Source organism: Denticeps clupeoides, chromosome 5, assembly GCF_900700375.1.
Source record: "Denticeps clupeoides chromosome 5, fDenClu1.1, whole genome shotgun sequence".
Lineage (NCBI taxonomy): Eukaryota > Metazoa > Chordata > Actinopteri > Clupeiformes > Denticipitidae > Denticeps > Denticeps clupeoides.
Window position 1 is genome coordinate 5,392,999 of NC_041711.1, and position 20,088 is coordinate 5,413,086.

The following is a 20,088-nucleotide window of genomic DNA, read 5'->3' on the forward strand; positions in this document are numbered from 1 at the left end:
GCCAGAAGGGATTTAGAAATTCCATTCACTTTCCAGCGCGTCGCTTCTGAGTTTCCCATGTGCAGGAGATACTGCATCATCCTGATGCTCGGAACACGGGGCCATGTTCAGGCGACTGCTCAGCGCATGCAGAGATGAGGCGGTCTTTTAATTATGATGAAGGGGGTAGGAGCAAAGAGCAGGCCAGTGTTGTGAGAGCCTTTGTTGTGTCAAGGCCATTTTGTTTCATGAGCTCCACCACACGTCTTCACTGACCCATTAGGTTTGACTGATTGGGTCGGAACTCCATTCACATACTCGCGCTTTCGGAAATGGACTTTCTGCAACGTCAGTCAGCAGCAGGAGCTCCGCAGAGCAGAGCTGAGCAATCCTCCGAAGTCAGAGGATCAGCCCTTCATCTCAGAAGTTCTGCCCTGTTACAATCAGGACATTGTAGTTGATATTTCATTGTCTTGCAAATAATGCCAATTTTACTGCCACTTTTGAGCATTATTTATAGCATGTCTCATTATAGTTTAATAGTATGTTGAATTTTTGTTTGCTTTTACACGTTGATAACAAAACACATGTACAAGGTTACTACTTTACAATGTTGGAAATTATGAAATAGCGAAAAAATGTTACAATTTCGTTATAATGCCAACAGACTGCAACGGAACTTTATACAGTAATTGTTCATGGTGGCTTGAATTTCATACATTTTAGCTATTCAAAGGAGCAGTAGGCATAAATAGTATATAAATATGAAAACATAAATGGTATTTTTTTTTAATTAATATGTAAACACCTGTAGTTACAGAGTAAGCCTTGCATATCTGTGTTACCCACCATGTTAATAATGAGCAAACCAGAAATAAGGCTGCAGGGTCCAACTTTACACGTCTAAAACAGCACAGCAAGTTACAGTACAAGTTTTAAAAAGTCATTATTTGCTGGTGTTAGGGAGCACAATCCATTGTTGTGTCTGAAAGGGCACTGAAGGATGCCAAGTGCAGCAGCATCGATCAGGTGAAGAGTCGGATGACATTAAGCATTATTTGTCAAAGGCCTCTAATTCTGACAAGCGTCATGTGACCACACCAGCAACACTGACTTGTTTTTTAAGCAATCCATAAATGCTTTCTTTTTCAGGTGCCGGACGCATCTTCCCCTGTGGTTTATGTGTGTAATGTGTTTCAGCTCAGACTCACCGTAGCTCATTTTTACAGCCTGTGATCATCCACTGGAAAGCATGCTGAGAGAGAACAGTGAAGCGCTCAGCGCAGGGTAAAATTATTTATTACTTTTAATAGACTTTTCTGATCAACGAAATCACACTTTCGTGTCATTTTTGGTTAAAGTATACTGAAATGCACATGTGACTCGTGCGCCGCAAATGAATTCCATCTCGTGTTTTCCTTTTTCCTCCTGTGAAGAAAATCATTTTCCCTCCATCCTCTGCCACCCCAACCTCTTCTTCATCAAGTCCAGTCTGTACTGATTGCAGCTCAGGGGGGTTCTAACTGCACCCTCCCAACCCCCAAAATTAGCCTCTGAGTAAGCATCGAGAATGAGATATTTTGGGAGGGGTGGCGGTGGAAAGGCGGCTCGGCGCAGGCAAGCTGAGTAATTTAATTCAGAAATTCTTTAATGCGCTGCCGCACCCCCACATGTGCACGGCTGACCTTATTTATTTCTCAATTCCAAACCGTTTTATGGGCTACTGTGTGGGTCCCAGCTTTGGGACTCAGTCCAGCTACTGAAGAGTATCTCATATCCATTAGATCGTGGGATGATAGATGTTCATTTCTTTGCATTTTAACTGTGCAGCATAAATACTCAGAGAGCCGAGGTTGGTTCATGGAGGAAGTGATGTCAGAGGCCCCATAATGCAAAAGATAAATAGTAAATCTAAACACACTGACCTCTACAGAGCATGACTCGTGTCACCCCCACACACGCACACACACAGACACACACACACATGCAGTGACACCATTTTGCTCTCTAACAATCTTGCTAATTATAATTGTTAATTAATTTTCTCACAGCATCTTCATCAGGAGACTAATAACCTACATTTCCATTAATTAGACCCTGCACCCTGCCTTCACCCTTCCTCTCCCTGTCTCCCTGCCTCCCTCTCGCTGTGAAGCGTCGGTCTCGGTGTTATGTCCTGCCATGTCCTCGCCTGCCACCAATAAACATGAAGCTAGCTGGAGCCCCCCGCCCCCCCGCCCCCCCGCTCCTCTTTCTGGTATATTCTGGGCGGCCGGAGTCTCGCTGGTGTCTGTGTCTCACACACACTGACCTGGATTGAGGGTGATGTAGCCACCGCCGCCTCACCACCCGGTTCGGATCTCCTGCGGCCGCTGCGCTTGTGCTACTTGCGGGGGACGGCGTGGTGGCCTCGTCCCGCTGCCAGCCTTCCGTCTCCCTTCTGCTCCACCGCCGCTAAACTACATGTGTTCAGGTCTTATCCTGATGGTACAACACAACTAAGCAGTCGGTGGGGGCGACCTGGTCGCCACGGGCGACAGGGGCGCTCGACGGCGTCCGTATCGACGGTTAGCGGTTATCTGTGTCTACGTCCCCCTACCTCGGCCTCTCCCTCCCTCACTCACTCATCCTCCAGAGAGAGGTAACCCAGATTTTCAAATGAATCGCTGCCTATTTCTTTCCGTCCCCTCCCTCACCGACCACCCTCCCCTCTCTCTCTCTCTCTCTCTCTCTCTCTCTTTAACTCATCCCCCCTTTCTCTTGGTAAAAACAGAATCAATCTTGGAAAGAGAATATCGCCTCTCGGTCTCTCCCCCACTTCGTTCTCCATTGGGCAAAGGAATATATAGCGCTCGTCTCCTCCTCCGTCTTCGTTCGTTCTTGGAAAGCTCCAGTCTTGTTCTTCACTTCCGTTGTCCTTCCTCTTCTCCCCCCCCACTGGTTGACAGTTTTTATTCCGTTTTTTTTGGTGCGGGAGGCCTTCCTCTTTTGCCACAGTTTGCCTTGACTTTTCATTCTTTTTTTTTTGTTGGGTTTTTCAATTTTTCCCCCTGAAAGAAAGACAGGTGCAGAGAGATAGCAGGCTGACTTTCAAAGTGAGAGGTGGAGAGAGGGGGAGAGAGGAAGAGGAGAGACCCAGTCTTTGATCAAGTCTGTCAGCAAAACAACCATAAATACAGGTACTGTCTCGCTCTTTCTTTTTCTCTCTCTCTCTCGCTCGCACCAGTTTTGTCTTTAGTCAACTTTTTTCTACCTGTATGTATTATTAACGTATGTCATTTTACGCAGGTGCCCTACATTCTTTGTTTTCCTTCTCCTTCTTGTGATTGTGACCTCATTTCTTGGCCGTCATGTTGCTCGTCCCCAGTTCTTTTGTTTTCTCGTGGGCGTCTCTATTAGCTTGAACCACTCCAGGATTAAGTCTACTAGGCCGTGGGTTGGGTAATGGCGGCAGTAGAGGTGGTGCCCTGATCGTCAGATGAGGGTCGATGTGATGTCAGGGTGGTAAGGGTGGACGGGAATAAAGTCCATCGCATCATAGTGAGACTGAATAAATACGGTGTCGGTTGCAGGAATTGAGGATCTGAGTGCTGTGGGTGGGGGCTGGTTGACATGGTGATGGGAGATGTGTGGAGGGTGTGTGAAGTAGGGCAGGAGTTGCACTAATCGCTGTGTGCTTTGGAGGCTCTCAGGAGGAGCAGCTTGTGCTGTGTGCATTAACTCGACTCTCTCTGTCTGTCTTTCTATCTTTTCTTGCATCATTCCCCCTCCAGTAGAGGCAACATGTCCACCCCAGTGTCCCCTTCCCCATCTCTCTCTCCCCTGGCCCTGTCCACACCTTCACCATCTGCGTCCCCCCTCCCATCCCCACTCTCTCCTCCACCCAGAGTTCCTGTCTTCCAGAGGAAAGGTGCGCTGAAACACAAGAGGATTATCGAGGTGAAGGACCACCAGTTCACCGCTCGCTTCTTCAAGCAGCCCACCTTCTGCAGTCACTGTACTGACTTTATATGGTAACACACCACATCGTACACTTAATCTTCACATCCTCAAATCCTTCGTCTGTAGGGGATCCACTTTAGATCTTAACTTTACCCCCTTACATGCATCTGCACCTTTCATTGGAAACATCAAAGAAACCATTATAAATATATCGCAGTTTTTCTACACTTATATGGGATTGGATCATCATTTGGTGATTCATTCTTGAGTTGATCCCTGTCCATGCAGTTTCATTATGAAGTGAATTATATAACATTACACATTTCACACATTGCTGGAAAGGACATTGCTTGCTGTAATGAGTTTGGCCCTTCACGTCTTTATAAAGTTGTTGCAGCTCATCTCCTCTTTTATTTTTCACTGACATACATATGGAAGACTAAATTGCTCCGTTCTGTCTTTTTCATAAAGATCCATGATCATCTCTTTTTGTTCTCTACTCTGCTCCTGACCTTGCTTCTGATGTACAAAGCACATATGGCACACCAAATGTTTCCGTGTGTTCTTGCCAAAAGCTCCCGGTTACTTCTGAGGACATTTTCTTTTGGAAAGGATCATCATAAAGGAGGAGACAAGTTCACCTTGTTAAAGCAACTTGAGATCCATAGGTTTTTTTTGTATTTGTGGCTTATTTTCCAATTTTTTCCGCCTCACTTTTCTGCTTTGTTTTTTATTTTTATGATCCAAACTTATCCATACGTTCTCAAGATCAGGGTCTATTCAGCAGATTGGTCAGTGAGGTTATATATACACACACGCAAGGCCGCGTTTGAAATGGTGGATATGCTGTTAGTGTCCACTGGGAGTCGCTGTTTCTGCAGTTGTTATTTGGCTTTACTTCTTTACACAGTGCCCTCTGGTGGACAGTTATTTCATGTGCGAGTTGTGTTAATAGATCTATGTGGGGTTTTTTTTCAGGGGCATTGGAAAGCAGGGATTTCAATGTCAAGGCAAGTACTTCATGAATTAAAGCAATTAAACGATGAACAAATAGAGCACCAGTGTTTTTTCCATGATTTTTTTCCCATTGGTTTTGGTGTGCATTTCAAGCAAGGGTCTCCAATGTTACCTGAAAAGGGCCGGTGTGCAGGCAGATTTTGGGCAAACTTTTGGGTCACATGCTCAGGCCCAGGTGTGAGGGCTCTTCAGCAATCAGGCCTCTAATTACCATCTAATTAGAGAGTTAGAATGATATCATGTCCGCATACACACACACACACACACACACACACACACACACACACACACACACACACACACTCACTCTCAGGACATTTCAGGATAAGATTGGCCACCCTGGGTTCTAACTAATCTGCTTTATTTCAGTTCTGAATTTCGTGTTTAATTTCAGTTTCATTCCTCTCATCATTCCCCTTTAGTGTGCAGTTTTGTTGTCCATAAACGATGCCATGAATTTGTCACGTTCACCTGCCCAGGAGCCATCACTGGACCCAAAGCAGAGGTAAGTGTGTCATTCCTCCATGGCCCTCTCCCAAAATACACACTCACATCTCTTCTCCCCTGTCACAATAAAGGTGCTTTAGTAACCAGACCATCTAACTTGGTACCAGATTCCGAGCAGCCACCTTGTACCTGTTCCCTCTCTCAATCTTCCTTTATCACAATCCCTGCTGGCTCCCCCGTCTCCCCGGCTTCCCCCCCCCTCCCTTCCTCTGCCGGAGATGTCACCTTGCTGCGGTGATATCCTGGTGCCACACTGTTACAGTGACACTGAAGGAGCGAGACAGTGAGAGTCAGGGGGTACCACAGTGAGAGATGGAACATGAGAGAGACAGCTCGAGAGGGAGAACAGGACAGACACCCTCTCCACCTCTCCCTCTTTCTGGCACCGCTCTCACTTGCTCTGTCTCCTCCTCTCTGTGGGATTTTAAGGATACTTGTGTTCTTACGCTAAAGAAAATCAGAAAGCAGGTCAAGGAGAAAATTAGAGTGTGTGAATGAGTGTGTGTTTGTGCTCACGTGTCAGCGACAGACCAAAACCAAGAGGGAAGTGAAGAAAAGCAAGAGAAAAGTGACAGGGGGAGATAAAGGGATATAAAGGAGAAGTTTGTCTCCAAGTGGAATGGGGACAGAGGGGGAGATTGGCACGGAGTGAAAAAGGCGAGCGAGAAAGAGCAGAGAAAGAGAAAGAAAGAGGAGGGTGGGCATGGAGAGCAGGCAGATATGGAGAGGAGGAAGAATGACTGACGTTGAAGGAAGGCGTATCAGAAAATGACAAGCTGAAGAGGAGTGATAGAGTCCATTCAGCGTTCACAGCTGAGTGAAACTCCATTTATACGTTTCCCGTTTAGGCCTCTCTAAATGACTCTGTAATTGGGCTTTCAATGAACAAAATCACTCGAGAGCGAAGACCCCCTTTCCACCCAGCCACCCTGAAGACAGAGCCAACGGGTGTGTGTGAACGCAGGTGTCTGTGCTGACAGTCCACTGTTGCTGTATTTAGTTTAAAACCTCAGACACACACCAAAATCCCTCAATTACAGACACAGACACTCAGCATTAGCTGGACGCCTCATTTAAATCAGTACTAATCCCCCCTCTGCACCCTCTCCGATCTGCAAAATGTCCTTCCCCTCAGACGATCCCGTCCCCCTCGCGGATTTACCCGAGAAATGTGCATTTTGCAACATGTCATTTGTCACTCTTGTCTCGTTCCGGTCGCCCAGGACCTGAAGAGCAAGCACAAGTTCAAGCTGCAGACGTACGCCAGCCCCACCTTCTGCGACCACTGCGGCTCTCTGCTGTATGGACTCATACACCAGGGCATGAGATGCACCAGTGAGTAGCAGTAAGCCGTGTGGTGGAATTGTGGATTTTTTTGAACTACAAGGAAAGTGTCGGAAAGTGAAGTGTTCCTTGTTAGCTTGAGCAGGTCACATATTAACATGCTCCGATGTGTCCCCCGCATTTTACCCACCACCCTTGGTGAGCGGTGAGCAGCCATGAAAGGCGCCCGGGCAGCAGTGTGTGGGGACGAAACTTTGCTCAGTGTCATTTGAACCTGCCACTTCCACTCAAATGATGAGAGACGCTTGACTATGAGCCAGAAGTCCGCAAAGTCACAAGTTCAAACCCCACTTACTGCCATTGTATCCCTGAGCAAGACACGCTGTCTCCAAGGGGACTGTCCCTGTCACTACTTACTGTAAGGTGCTCTGGATAAGGGCGTCTGATAAATTGCATTAATATAAATATAAATGCTAGTCATGGACGGGCTCATGCTGGAAACAATTTACTCTTTGTATTGCAATTTTAAAGACTTTTTTTATAAAAGTTCCAGCAAAACCGGACATTTGATTTATTTATTTGTTTGTTTGTTACACACACACACACACACACACACACACACACACACACACACACACACACACACACACACACACATATATATATTTATTTATTTGTTTGTTTGTTTGTTTGTTTGTTTATTTATTTTTAGTAACAATGTGAATGTGTGTTTTGTCTGTGTTGAGGCTGTGACATGAACGTTCACAAGCGCTGTCAGAATAGTGTCCCCAGCCTCTGTGGCCACGACCACACCGAGAAGAGGGGCCGCATCCAACTTACCGTGCGGGGGGAGAGTGAGGATCTCTTTGTCACAGGTGAGAAGATCCCCTCAGCATGGCTTGAGGGCTGAATTCCACCAAGCCGTTTTTTCTGCATTTGAAATCCGCAATTAGTGGGTAATTAGCTCATCTACACTCTGCCTTTAGAGTGGGATGGATGATTTAAGGTCAGAGGCCATTGCTGCCTAAATCAGTTCCATTCAGTTTAGGTAATTACTGCTGTGTGCATTTCTAACAGGGGAAGTAGGACACTGTTCGTAAAGAACCTCAGTAGTTAATTAGCAGTTCACTAAGACAGACTTCAGCTACTGGTTATGTAGCACAAATACACACACACACACACACTGTAGATTGATGCTGGCTCTATGTGTTTCAGTGCATGAGGCCCGCAACCTGATCCCCATGGACCCTAATGGCCTGTCTGATCCTTATGTGAAGCTCAAACTGATCCCCGACCCCAAGAGCCAAAGCAAACAGAAAACAAAGACCATCCGCTCCACCCTCAATCCAGTGTGGAACGAGAACTTCACCTTGTGAGTTTAGTATTAGGTATTTAGTAGGGGTAGGGGTATTAGTAGGGGTATTCCACCTGGTTTGGTGATATTTGTGATGTTGATGACATGAGCGATTAATCCCTCTCTGGCATCCTTCTCTCAGCTCTGTGCGAGGTCGGCAGTGGGATCGGCGCTTGTCTATAGAGGTGTGGGACTGGGATCGCACGTCGCGGAACGACTTCATGGGGGCGCTGTCGTTCGGCGTGAGTGAGATCTTTCGCCGTTCCGTCAGCGGCTGGTTCAAGCTGCTCAACCAGGACGAGGGGGAATACTACAACATCCCAGTACCAGATTTCGACTCGCAGGTGAACAATCTGAAGAGTCTTGCAACTTTTCTGATCTCTGTTTAGGGTTAAATATTTTTGTTGCACCACTTGGTGGCAAGAGTATCCCACCAGGCCCATGTGTTTCCCCTCCTCCCTGTAGGATCCAGAGCCGGCTGGTGACTCTCCCACTCTTTCTCCTGTCCAATCGCCTGTTCCAACTCCCCTGCCTGTTGCCAGCCCCCCTGCCATGTCCCCCTGCCCCCCTGTGGTCTCCCCTGTGAAGGGTCACGTCGGAATGCAGGACTTCACCTTCCTCATGGTGCTAGGGAAGGGCAGCTTTGGGAAGGTACAGAGCAGTCAGATGAATGGAACACATAACAGCAAACAGTGCAGAACAATACCACAGAACATGACATTTATGATAACATATCAAAATAAAATCTAACTTTTTTAGTTTGTTGTACAACTGTGCATCACCCTCATTAAGACCCTCATGTGTTTGGATTCTGATTCTTATGTGTTTAAATTAAAGTAAAACAAATCTGGCAATGAAAGTCGGGTAAAATAAAGTGCTTTTTTTCTGTGCTACCACTGTGCAACACAGTTACTGTTTGACACTAATCTTTACCTTAAATACACCTTTATGTACACGTTATTAATAAATCTTCAACAATCATGTTCTGTAGAGATAGTGTTCATTATGTCCTGTACTCTTTGTGGAAGAGACACAAAGTGATTCAAAAGACTTTATTGTAATATTTTCTAAATAAGTATTATTTCTGGGTACTCTACTAAAAAAAACATTAATAAAAACAATATATATATATATATATATATATATATATATATATATATATATATATCTCTTCTCATATATATACACCTTCTCAATCAATGTGTTTTCTTTTTTTTCATGACCATTTACATTGGTAGATTCTCACTGATCAAAACTATGAATGAACACATGTGGAGTTATGTACTTAACAAAAAGTGGATACCTGACCTCCACAGTCACCGGACCTGAACCCAATCGAGATGGTTTGGGGTGAGCTGGACCGCAGAGTGAAGGCAAAGGGGCCAACAAGTGCTAAACACCTCTGGGAACTCCTTCAAGACTGTTGGAGAAGCATTTCAGGTGACGACGTCTTGAAGCTCATCGAGAGAATGCCAAGAGTGTGCAAAGCAGTAATCAGAGCAAAGGGTGACTATTTTGAAGAAACTAGAATATAAAACATGTTTTCAGTTATTTTTTTTTTAAGTACGTAACTCCACATGTGTTCATTCATAGTTTTGATGCCTTCAGTGAGAATCTAACAACGTAAATGGTCATAATAAAACACATTGAATGAGAAGGTGTGTCCAAACTTTTGGCCTGTACTGTATATAGACTGTTGTTTTGACATAAAACCTGCTTTAGTTTTTAAAAATGAAATGTGATACACATTGCAGTACTGCAGTTACATGAAAATCAAAACAAAAAAGTTTAAGGAATATTTGACAGCTCCATCACACTTTTTATTGATGTGGAATGAGGCCATAGCCTGTTGTTCTTTGGGGGATTCTGACTTTCTTTTCCCCCCAACAATCTTTTTTCCCCCAGTCTATCGATTTGGTGTTCAAGGTCTTGATCCCCATTCTGACAGCTTTAGGGGAAGAACATGAGCATGTGGTACTTTCTCAGCAGCGTCAATGCCTGTTCAAAAGGAATCATTCATGTTATTGACCGACTGACGGCTGTCTGAGCCTGAAACTACAGGATCAAACACCCGTTTCACACGGCTCTGTGCAGAGACAGAAGCTTCACTGCCGACTGTAATTGATGTTTTTGCATGAGCTGCTGGTATACTCTACATGGCTTATTGTTTGTGTATTCACACTCTTTGGACCCTCCGGTATATGGGGTCCTTTTCCGATGCAGATGAATATTTCATGTTTATGTTTTCAATATTTACTGTATGAATAAAATGTAGTTGTGAAAAGCTGCAGTAGGAGCTGTCCGTGGTACCGATTGCTGATCGCTGACGTTAGGTTTAGGGGTAGGGCTGGATTTTGTCTTGTATAAAGGTACTGGCAACTTAACAATACGTGGTATACATTGTTATGGCCCTAGACCTTTATTAAGATGTAAAGACAACCAGCTGCATGCGTCTGAGAATGAGCAAGAACTGTCTGGACAGGGAGACCTTTGGGCTGGTTATCTAACACGTGGAAAAAGGAAACGTTAGAGGATGTCAAAGTGTAGGACAGTGGTTTGCAACCTTTTTACCCTGAAGCCCTCCCGAGGCCTGTGTCCAAGACAAGCCAGGATCCCCCCAACCCCGACTTCTTCCCGCATACATGCATTAAAAGAATAAAGTGGTTAATTAAAAACTTTTATCTGCCAAAATGAAGCAGCAGGTGTAGGTTTTTGTTCTCGTTCTCCTTGTGGAAATCAATGAATAGAAAATAGAAAAATGAATTCGTAGTGCACAAGGTTTGAATGCAGGACGAATGCGTGATCTATCCTCTACACCCTCTGTGTCTTATGTATTTTTTACTCAGGCTTACCAGTGAAAAAATTGATCTTTTTATTTATGTCTGCTCGTCAACCCCAATGCATCCACGGCATTGTTTCTCTCTGTCTTGGTCTCGTAGCTTCTTCTGTTTTCTTACTTCCCTGTGATCTGGTTTACCAAGTAAAGCAATCGTGTCCAAACTTTTGCAATACATTAGCATAGACTAAAACCATCTGAAAACATCAGGAAGAGTGAAGGAACCTGTGAAGAGTCTGTGGATCCCACCGAACTTTTCATTCTCCACCGCACAGGTACTGCTGGCAGAAGAGCGCGGTAGTGAGCGTCTGTTTGCGGTGAAGGTGCTGAAGAAGGACGTGCTCTTTCAGGACGAGGACACCGAGAGCGCCATGGTGGAGAGGAGGGTGCTGGCGCTGAACGGACGGCCGCACTTCCTCACCTCCCTCTACTGTGCCTTCCAGACAGAGGTGGGTGTCCGCATCTACTGTCCAGTAGTGTTCCAGCTATCAATGATAACATGGCAGTAGATGTTACATTTTCATTAAGAGCATTTACCAGACACCCTTATCCAGAGAGACTTACAATCAGTAGTTACTGGGACAGTCCTCCTTGGAGACACTCAGGGTTAAGTATCTTGCTCAGGACACAATGGTAGTAGGCAGGATATGAACCTGGGTCTTCTGGTTCATAGGCGAGTAAGCTGGATTTGAACCTGGGTCTTCTGGTTCATAGGCTAGTGTGTTACCTACCACCCTTCACTCAGAATTCATACATTTCTATGCAATGAAAATTTTATAGATGGCTAAAAGGAAGTTCACTACTGAAGGTGTCCTGCACCTGCTTGAGTGACATAGAGGGCCTTGTAGAGACAGATGACAAAGTGGATGGAAGATAGGAATTGGACTGCCCATGCAGAGCTTGATGATGATTGAATTATCAAATATTGTACAAAAAATATGCACTGAAGTGTCCCTCCACAGCTTATCTGTTGCTTTTTACTGGCCTGGAGAGGTGTCAGATCATGGCTGGTGGATTTTAATCTGACCTCCCTGCTTTAATAATCAGGTGGGGTGAAGGAGCTGCAGCGGTCGGGTCACGTTAATGAAACATTGCAGGCATTTAGAATGCGTTTTATTTTAATTATATTGTACGCAGATTGACCTAGATTTACACTAACATTAATAAATAAATTAATTAGCTTTGTGCTCTTTACAAGGTCATTACTCCTCCTGAGGGGGAGGGGTTACTTAACAAGAACAGATTGCTTTTTAATTTTGACTGAGGGGATTACGTAATGTGTGTGTGTGTGTGTGTGTGTGTTGGTGAGTCTCTGCATTTGTTTTTCTGGTATAATTACAACAATGTTCTAATTTGTGCCTATAAAACATCCACATTGAGCACTTAAACTGTCTGTGAATCTTATCCCCTTGTTGGAAAAAATGCCCATTGATGGTTCCTGACAGGCCTTGCTGTTATTTATTTGTTGTAATTACAAGGTAATAACTGAAAAAAGAGCTGTGTCCAGCACTGAGGGGTTAAGATCCTGCCCACAATAATTAAACAGACACACATGAGGGTAAATGCGGGATGATATATAACAGAAGGTCACAAAAAGATAAAGGATTTTTAGGATCCGTCATTAGATTGGTCCAGGCATTGTGCAGACCTGGAATTGAATTTCGCTGGTTCACAGTGGAGGTCTAGCGGTTAAGGAAGTGGCCCCGTAATCAGAAGGTTGCCGGTTCGAATCCCGAGCTGCCAAGGTACCCCTGAGGCGCCACGGAGCAAAGCACCATCCCCACACACTGCTCCCCGAGCGCCTGACATGGCTGCCCACTGCTCCCTCATTGGATGGGTTAAAAGCAGAGTACACATTTCATTGTGTCACCATGTGCTGTGCTGCAGTGAATCTCTGAAGAACAGGAAAAATGGAGTTATAAATGCAGATTTTGATACAATATCATACAATATCATATTTGACGCAAAAGCTTGTTTTACACGTTTTCACATGATACAATACATAATGTCACATATTTACATATTTATTCATCAGTTTTAAAGAAATAAAGGCTTTTTGCCTAGCATTGTAATTATATGTCCCAGCCTGTAAGTAAAGCCACAGGAGATTGGGTGCTGAAAAAGACAAATGTTAGGTTTACCTAAACTCTGAATAATCTAAATGAATTATGTAATTAGTTAAACAATTACTAACTATGTAATGTTATGAACTGTGTTGATGTGTCCATTGTTGCTTTTTAATTGCTTAAGAACATGCTGCTTAGTCAGAGCGCTTCACTGCCGAGGACTTCAAGTCATCTTTGATTACTTGTGACATGATTCTGTAGAGAACTGCTGCTGGATTATGAATGATGGGCTCTTTGTGTTGGGACAGGATCGTTTGTATTATGTGATGGAATATGTAAATGGCGGTGACCTGATGTTCCATATTCAGATTGTTGGCAAATTCAAGGAGCCACATGCTGCGTGAGTACAGCACCACTTGTTTAAACTCTGTCTAATTTTTTGCTCCACTTCTCGTTTTCTTTTCACTGACATTCCTCTTAAATGAACCTCTCTAAAAACTTTCCTCATGATTTATAAAAAAGGTACATGACATGATCTTTCTATCCATCTATCGACCTCCATTCTCCTTCTTCCTGTACCCCCTGTCGTACCTTGTAAGTTTTTGCCTGCAGGAAAATCCCTTTTCTCTCCTGCTAAATCAAGCGAAAACATGTGCTTCATTGCACTTACACTTTTGACAACAAGAGCAAATTCTATTACTAGAGTGAAAGTGAATTGGACCTGAGGACTAATGATATACAAGTAATGGGGCCTATGATATGCAAGTTTATGAATATTCATGTGCAGACAGTATTCATGATCTGATAACGATTTCTCAGAAATCTACTAGCCCTGAATATAGATTGTGACGTGTCCCGGTTTTCTGGATGCAATGATAGAATCAGTGCATGGAGAGTGAACATCAATCCAATCATCAGGATTTACAGAAACATGCTATATTTCTATAACTATAAAGGACTGCTCGCCAGTTTTCTGTATTACACCCTATTAGGTAATTACTTCTGACGCTTGGAAAGCGTTTAATAGAGTTTAAAATGTGGTGTTCCTGTATCTATAACGTCCTCATTTTTTATTATTTAATGTCCCTCTCATTAATCAGTCTCGCATGCTGGGCTTAGCATGAACTCCCATCACCTGCTTTCTTCTCTTGCTTCCCCTGGTTCCTTTTTTACAGCCAAAAAACGTCCTCTCGGCCCTGTAATCTTTCTAACGTCCCAAACATACAGCTAGATTCTGACAGACAAACTAGAGACTCTTACTCAGATAAAATGGTGTGTATCATGAAAGTGACACGATACACTCTTTTTTTCAGGCCCCGCAATAGACAGACAGACTGACAGATAGATGCACGGAGGAACTCATTCAAATCATCATCACTTCTTTTTCTGTTTCTTTCATTCTTCAGGTTTTATGCTGCTGAGGTAGCCATTGGCCTGTTCTTCTTGCATAACCAAGGAATCATCTACAGGTAAAATTTCAGAACCCCCCCCACCCACACACACACCAGCACATGGACTCAAATACATGACTTTCTCATTAATCTCTCCCCCTCTGTCCCACCGCCCCGCTTTCCTTCCCTCAGAGACCTGAAGCTGGATAATGTGTTGCTGGACAGTGAAGGACACATAAAAATAGCTGACTTTGGGATGTGCAGAGAGGGGATGATGGAGGGGGACACCACACGCACCTTCTGCGGGACGCCTGACTACATCGCCCCCGAGGTTCCCCTCCGTCCCTCCATCGCTCGGCCCCTCCATGCTTCCTGTCCACATTGTCTCCCTTCCTCCCGCTCCCCTCTTCATTGTGTCTGTGGAGTTCACCTTCTCCTCTCTGACCTTGCCGGTGTGTTTGAATAATTCGGCTCTCGTAATGGAATCGGTCAGCACTCGGCGTAATGTGCGTTTTGCGTGCGCGTGTATCGAGTGGGACGGTTCATCGTGTGCGCTACTTCGTAATGCCGTCTGGAAAGTATGGACGAAGTGAGAGTGTTGTGTTTATGTGCACATGTTTGTTTCGGAGTTCGCAAGCACGAGCGCCGCGTGCGTCAGCATCATGTCATCATGCCAGCGGTTAAGCTCAGTACCATCGATTGCATTATGTAAAATATCCATTGATTTTTTTGCTGTCCTCGTCATTTTGCGAGAGGTACAATATAATTCCCTGGAGGCGGGGAAATGAATCGTTCCCCAGCCTCATCATTTGCCATCTATCCCCCAGTTTCTCCTACAGAACGCGCACTGTAACCACAACACACACGCACACACACACTCCCACCAGACCTCTGACCCCTGTATCTTCTTCCTCCCTCTTCCTCAGATTGTGGCATATCAGCCCTATGGTAAGGCTGTGGATTGGTGGTCATATGGAGTGCTGCTGTATGAGATGCTTGCTGGTCAGGTAACTATAGCAACCTTGGACCCGCACTATACGATAGCATGTGTTCATTGTGATACTTCTCCAGAGCAGGACTCACAGTCATGGTGGTGGTTGCAGAATTTTTAACAGTGAGGTCTCACGTTGGTTCTGAAGGTCAGCTGGCTGATGGTTGAGCTCCGTCCCCCTCTACTCATCTTTGCCTCTCTTTCTCTGATCTCCAGCCTCCTTTCGATGGAATTGATGAGGAGGACCTCTTCCAGGCCATCATGGAGCAAAGTGTCAACTATCCCAAGAACCTTACCCGTGAAGCGGTGTCTATTTGCAAAGGGGTAATCTCCTCCCAGCCATTTTAAAATCCCAGTCCACTGGAAGCTCAAAACTGATAGCAGGATGTCAGCTTAATCACAGGGACTCAGTATTGGTTTGAACGCAAAGATAACTCAATTTCAGGAGCATAAAGTATTCGTACCAACTGAACTTAATGTGCAAGAAGTAAACTGGATTGTAAGACAGCTTCTTCTGTGTCCTTCACTCCAAGGCTAGGGTTGTTCATGTCTGTACCTTTTCATAGCAGCGGTTTCCACAAGTCTATCCACTATTTATATGATCTTATAACTTATAATCACTCGCATTCACAGAATACAGAATACGGTAAGGTTAAGGAAGGGGTTATGTAGGGAAGCATTTAATTGATCTCCATTCAGCCTTGAAGTAATTTGCACTTTCAGAAGCAAATCCGAGGACACTTCAGACCCTGGATGCAGATTTTGTTTGACCTGAGCTAGTGCTGGCCTGGAGGTAGCAGTAGCCCGGGGCTAAGCCTGAAGTTGCATGAACAGCGTGGTCTTAATGGTCCCTCCACTTCAGCTTTATATGTTGTACAGAGCTTACATCTCTTCTGTGTGAACTAGAATCACCCAGTTTGAACTCTTTTTTGTCTGTTACTGTGATCCTTTTCATCATTTATTGAATCACCATCAGCAGTCAGGCTGGCGTTGTTGTCCTCAGACACACAGTCCTCTTTTTTTCACACTTCTTCTCTCCCTGAAGCTCCTGACTAAGCACCCCGGGAAGCGTCTCGGCGGGGGGGAGGACGCGGAGAGAGAAATTCGGGAGCATCCTTTCTTCCGCTGGATTGACTGGGACAGACTGGAGAGGCTGGAGGTCCAGCCACCGTTCAAGCCCAGAACTGTCAGTGCACCTCCCTCTGTTCTGCCGTCTGTCTTCATGTCATCCTCCATGTTACCTTTCCCTCTGCTGTTTGTGTGTGTGTGTGAGTGTGATTTGTATGTCATTCATAAGCATGAACAGTGCATGTTCAACAGAAGCCCAGTTTAATATATTTGAATCATATATGCAAATAACGACCAGATTTCTCCCATCATGCCGCTGTGGTGGACCGCCTGAACTGATTTGGGCTCAGCTGCTCAACCCATAAGCAAATCAGCAAGCCATCAGTACACTGACAAAACACACTGAGACTCTAGCCCTAAATGCATGTGCAATCTGTTGTTTGTGTGTGTGTACAATAATTACATTTTTCTCTGATGATTCCAATATACTGAAATTCATATTCTGCATGTGAAGCACGCAGTTGATTCCTGCTGCCAATAATCTCGCCAGGGATCCTCTGCCTACAAGCCAAAGGCCAAACTCAGCCTAGAGTGAATAAGCATTCTTGGAACATGACAATGTAATGCTATTTCAAAACTATTCCCAAGAAAATCTCTTTAAAATTCAAGTGAAAGGTTAAAGAAATTGTAAGGCAGTTCGAGAAAATTGAAGTCAAAGGTTGAAGAATTTTTAAGGCAGTTTGAGAAAAATGATTGCAGTTTTTTTACAGCATACTAATATGGAAGTAATGGTTAATACAATTCTATTTTGCAAACACATGCAGAAAAGAGAGTAGCTCCTCTACCAGCATGGAGTGATGAAATGACCGTGATGCAACATGGACAACTTGTATTCTTCACCTGTTTAATGTCTTCGTTACTGTAAAAAAATATAATTCATGAATAATACAAGGTATATGCATATTATATGCATATTTTAATCACATTCTGTATCTGTCCATCTCTCGCTCTCTGCTTCTCTGCTTCTTCTTCTATCAGGGTGGAAAGAAAGGAGAGAACTTTGATAAGTTCTTCACCACTGCCCCTTCTGCTCTCACGCCATCCGACCCAGACGTTCTAGCTGCAATAGAACAGGAAGACTTCCAGGGCTTCACCTTCATCAACCCCGAGTTCCCTTCCACTCCACTTACTGCAGTATGAGAGCTGCACAGTAACAACTAACTTTCAATACAGGAAATGCCAACAGATTTTTTTTACTCAGAAAAGTCATTATTCTATCAGGACTTTAAAACTGACCTAATAGAAGGTGACCTAATAACTAGTTCTGGTAACACTTTAAATTGTAAGGTTTGATAATTAGCTATTTGTAGGCAAGAGTAAGGGAGTAACAGATTACTAGTTAATAATGACTGACTTGCATGTTACCCGCTTGCAAAACAATTACCACGCATTTAGTTGGGATCAATTACATACAATTAGTAGAAGTTAGTAATCAGTAAATAATTACCAAATGTATATGTTCTTATATGCGTATAAAGAGTTCATTACCAAGCCTTAAACTAAAGTGTTACCTAATGTGTTCATTTTGACTGAAAGTAACCAACATGCAGAGCAGTGGCCTGACTGTATTGTTATACTTAGCTATTTAAAATATATAAGGCAATTTATTATGCATTTTAAAATAACCAAAAAGCTCTGACAAATACAATTTATATTTCTGTAACAGTAAATTAATAATATAGTTATTTTAATTATAAATTCAATCATGAACATACGGCCATGGTTTCGTAGATGAAAATTGAGATTTGCTCTCACCTAAATTTGGACAGACCATAACAGGCATAGTAGTCCAGAATATGTGATCTTTGTGTTTGATTTTTGAAGATTTTGGAGATTTAGGTATTCTAGCATTGCAGCTTGACATATTGTATATGGTTTGTAGCAGATAGCATTTATTTCAGTGTATTAATACTAATCCACGGATAAAAAAAAATACTGGGTACAAATATTTAAATTTCTGCTGTGTTGTAAGCAACTGGTCCTCGTCAAATGTTAAGTGCATGTGTTGGTATGGTGAAAAATATGACAAATTATCTCTCAGAATTTCACAGTATCTGTTGGAATCTGTTGACCGTTGAGCAACTGAAATAAAATAATTCTGCAGACACCAGTGGGCCTGCACCGTCCTCGACCTCCTCCGTATTAAAACCAGCCCGGTCAGAGAAATCCCAGGTTCCTGACCTGATCTGAAATGCGTGATCTTTGAGAAGGTCGGACTGCTCCTCAGCAAGGCCACAGGTGATATCAGAGGTTTGAAGTGATCTCAAGCGCCACTCTGCTAATCTACAGTCTCTCTCTCTCTCTCTCTGTGTGTGTGAGGGAATGCAACATTGAATGAAACTACTGTCCTACAGCACCTCAGCATCCCCATTGTTGTCAGATTCATCCTGGACTGTTTCAGCCAGTGTTCTTGCCACAGCAACGTGATCTGCTCGCGAACAGCACATGCATTACTGGTTATAAATGAAAACTGGGCTGTGCTGCGCAATCGGTCCCACAGAGAGAACTGAGTGTCTTCCTCCCTCATGTAGTAAAGTGACATAAGAGCTCATGATTGAGCTGTGACCTTGAAACTTATCTATGTCACAAGTACACTAAATTAAAGCTGTCACTCCACGGGAGAACAGACAAGATGTGAAAGTTACAGGAACTCTTTGTTCCTCGCTGGAAGGAAGAAAGATGAAAGTAGGAAAGAGACCAAACTGATGGGATCGCTGACCTACAATCTTATCTGGGATCTTCGGGGCAGAACTAGAGTTGGCAAATTTGCGATTATGAGTTTGGAATTTTAGTGCACAATTGAAAACGTGAAAGCAACAGTTACCTCCTTTCCATACCATACTCGTACATTTTCCCCTTCGACCCCTGAATTAGAACAGCTGACCTGAGAACATGGCCTTAGTAAATGTGAGGCAACCGTGTAGCATGTGCTGTGAATAAATCTGCGCTGCGTTATTCGTATAATAATAAAGTTGTAGTGAGTTTTTGTTTTGCAAATCCCGATTTGCCTTTTAGAAGATGGACAATAAAATGAATGTAATGAAATCTGCATCAGTTGTCAATCCACACATACAGACAAGGGTGGAAATAAATATATTTGCTGTATTTATTATTTTTATGTTTGAGTAATTAGATAGATAGACAGATGTGTTTATTGTCACTATAATGTCATGCCACTTCCCTCCAGTGCATTAAGAAATATAATAAAGTGGCTTTGCCATCTATAAAACCAAAAGTTTCGTATCTTTTGATTTGTATTGTAGATTTGTCTCGGTCTCATTCTCGCCCTCGGTTCTAAGTTGCTGACCTCTCCATTTACTGTGATGTTGTTGATACAGCAGAACCATGTTATCAGTCTCTCTCTCTCTCGCTCTCCCATTGTCCCACCGCCATTTCCATCTTTCTCGACTTGGTTCCATCTGGATCATTTGAATAAAACAAGATATCCAGACACTCAGATCTAATGCAACCTCTTTGTAGGAAAGTCGGAGACTCTTTCATGTCAAGTTCATGAGTTCCCCGGCATTTCGGATTCCTTTCATTCTCTGGACTTGGACTTCGAACCACTGGTTGGGGCTCAGAGGGATTCCTTT

General features: G+C 43.8%; 1 protein-coding gene across 1 annotated transcript; it reads left to right on the forward strand.

Moving 5' to 3' along the window:
- The first annotated feature begins 2,764 nt into the window (after positions 1-2,764).
- Positions 2,765-19,677, forward strand: prkcg (protein kinase C, gamma). The gene is made up of 17 exons (XM_028980051.1): positions 2,765-3,158; positions 3,753-3,992; positions 4,900-4,931; positions 5,361-5,443; positions 6,669-6,780; positions 7,476-7,604; positions 7,945-8,101; positions 8,226-8,427; positions 8,549-8,734; positions 11,195-11,368; positions 13,294-13,385; positions 14,392-14,454; positions 14,569-14,707; positions 15,303-15,383; positions 15,584-15,691; positions 16,413-16,553; positions 17,474-19,677. The coding sequence occupies exons 2-17, from the start codon at positions 3,763-3,765 to the stop codon at positions 17,633-17,635; spliced, it is 2,091 nt and encodes a 696-aa protein (XP_028835884.1). The 5' UTR covers positions 2,765-3,158; positions 3,753-3,762; the 3' UTR covers positions 17,636-19,677.
- Positions 19,678-20,088: the final 411 nt, after the last annotated feature.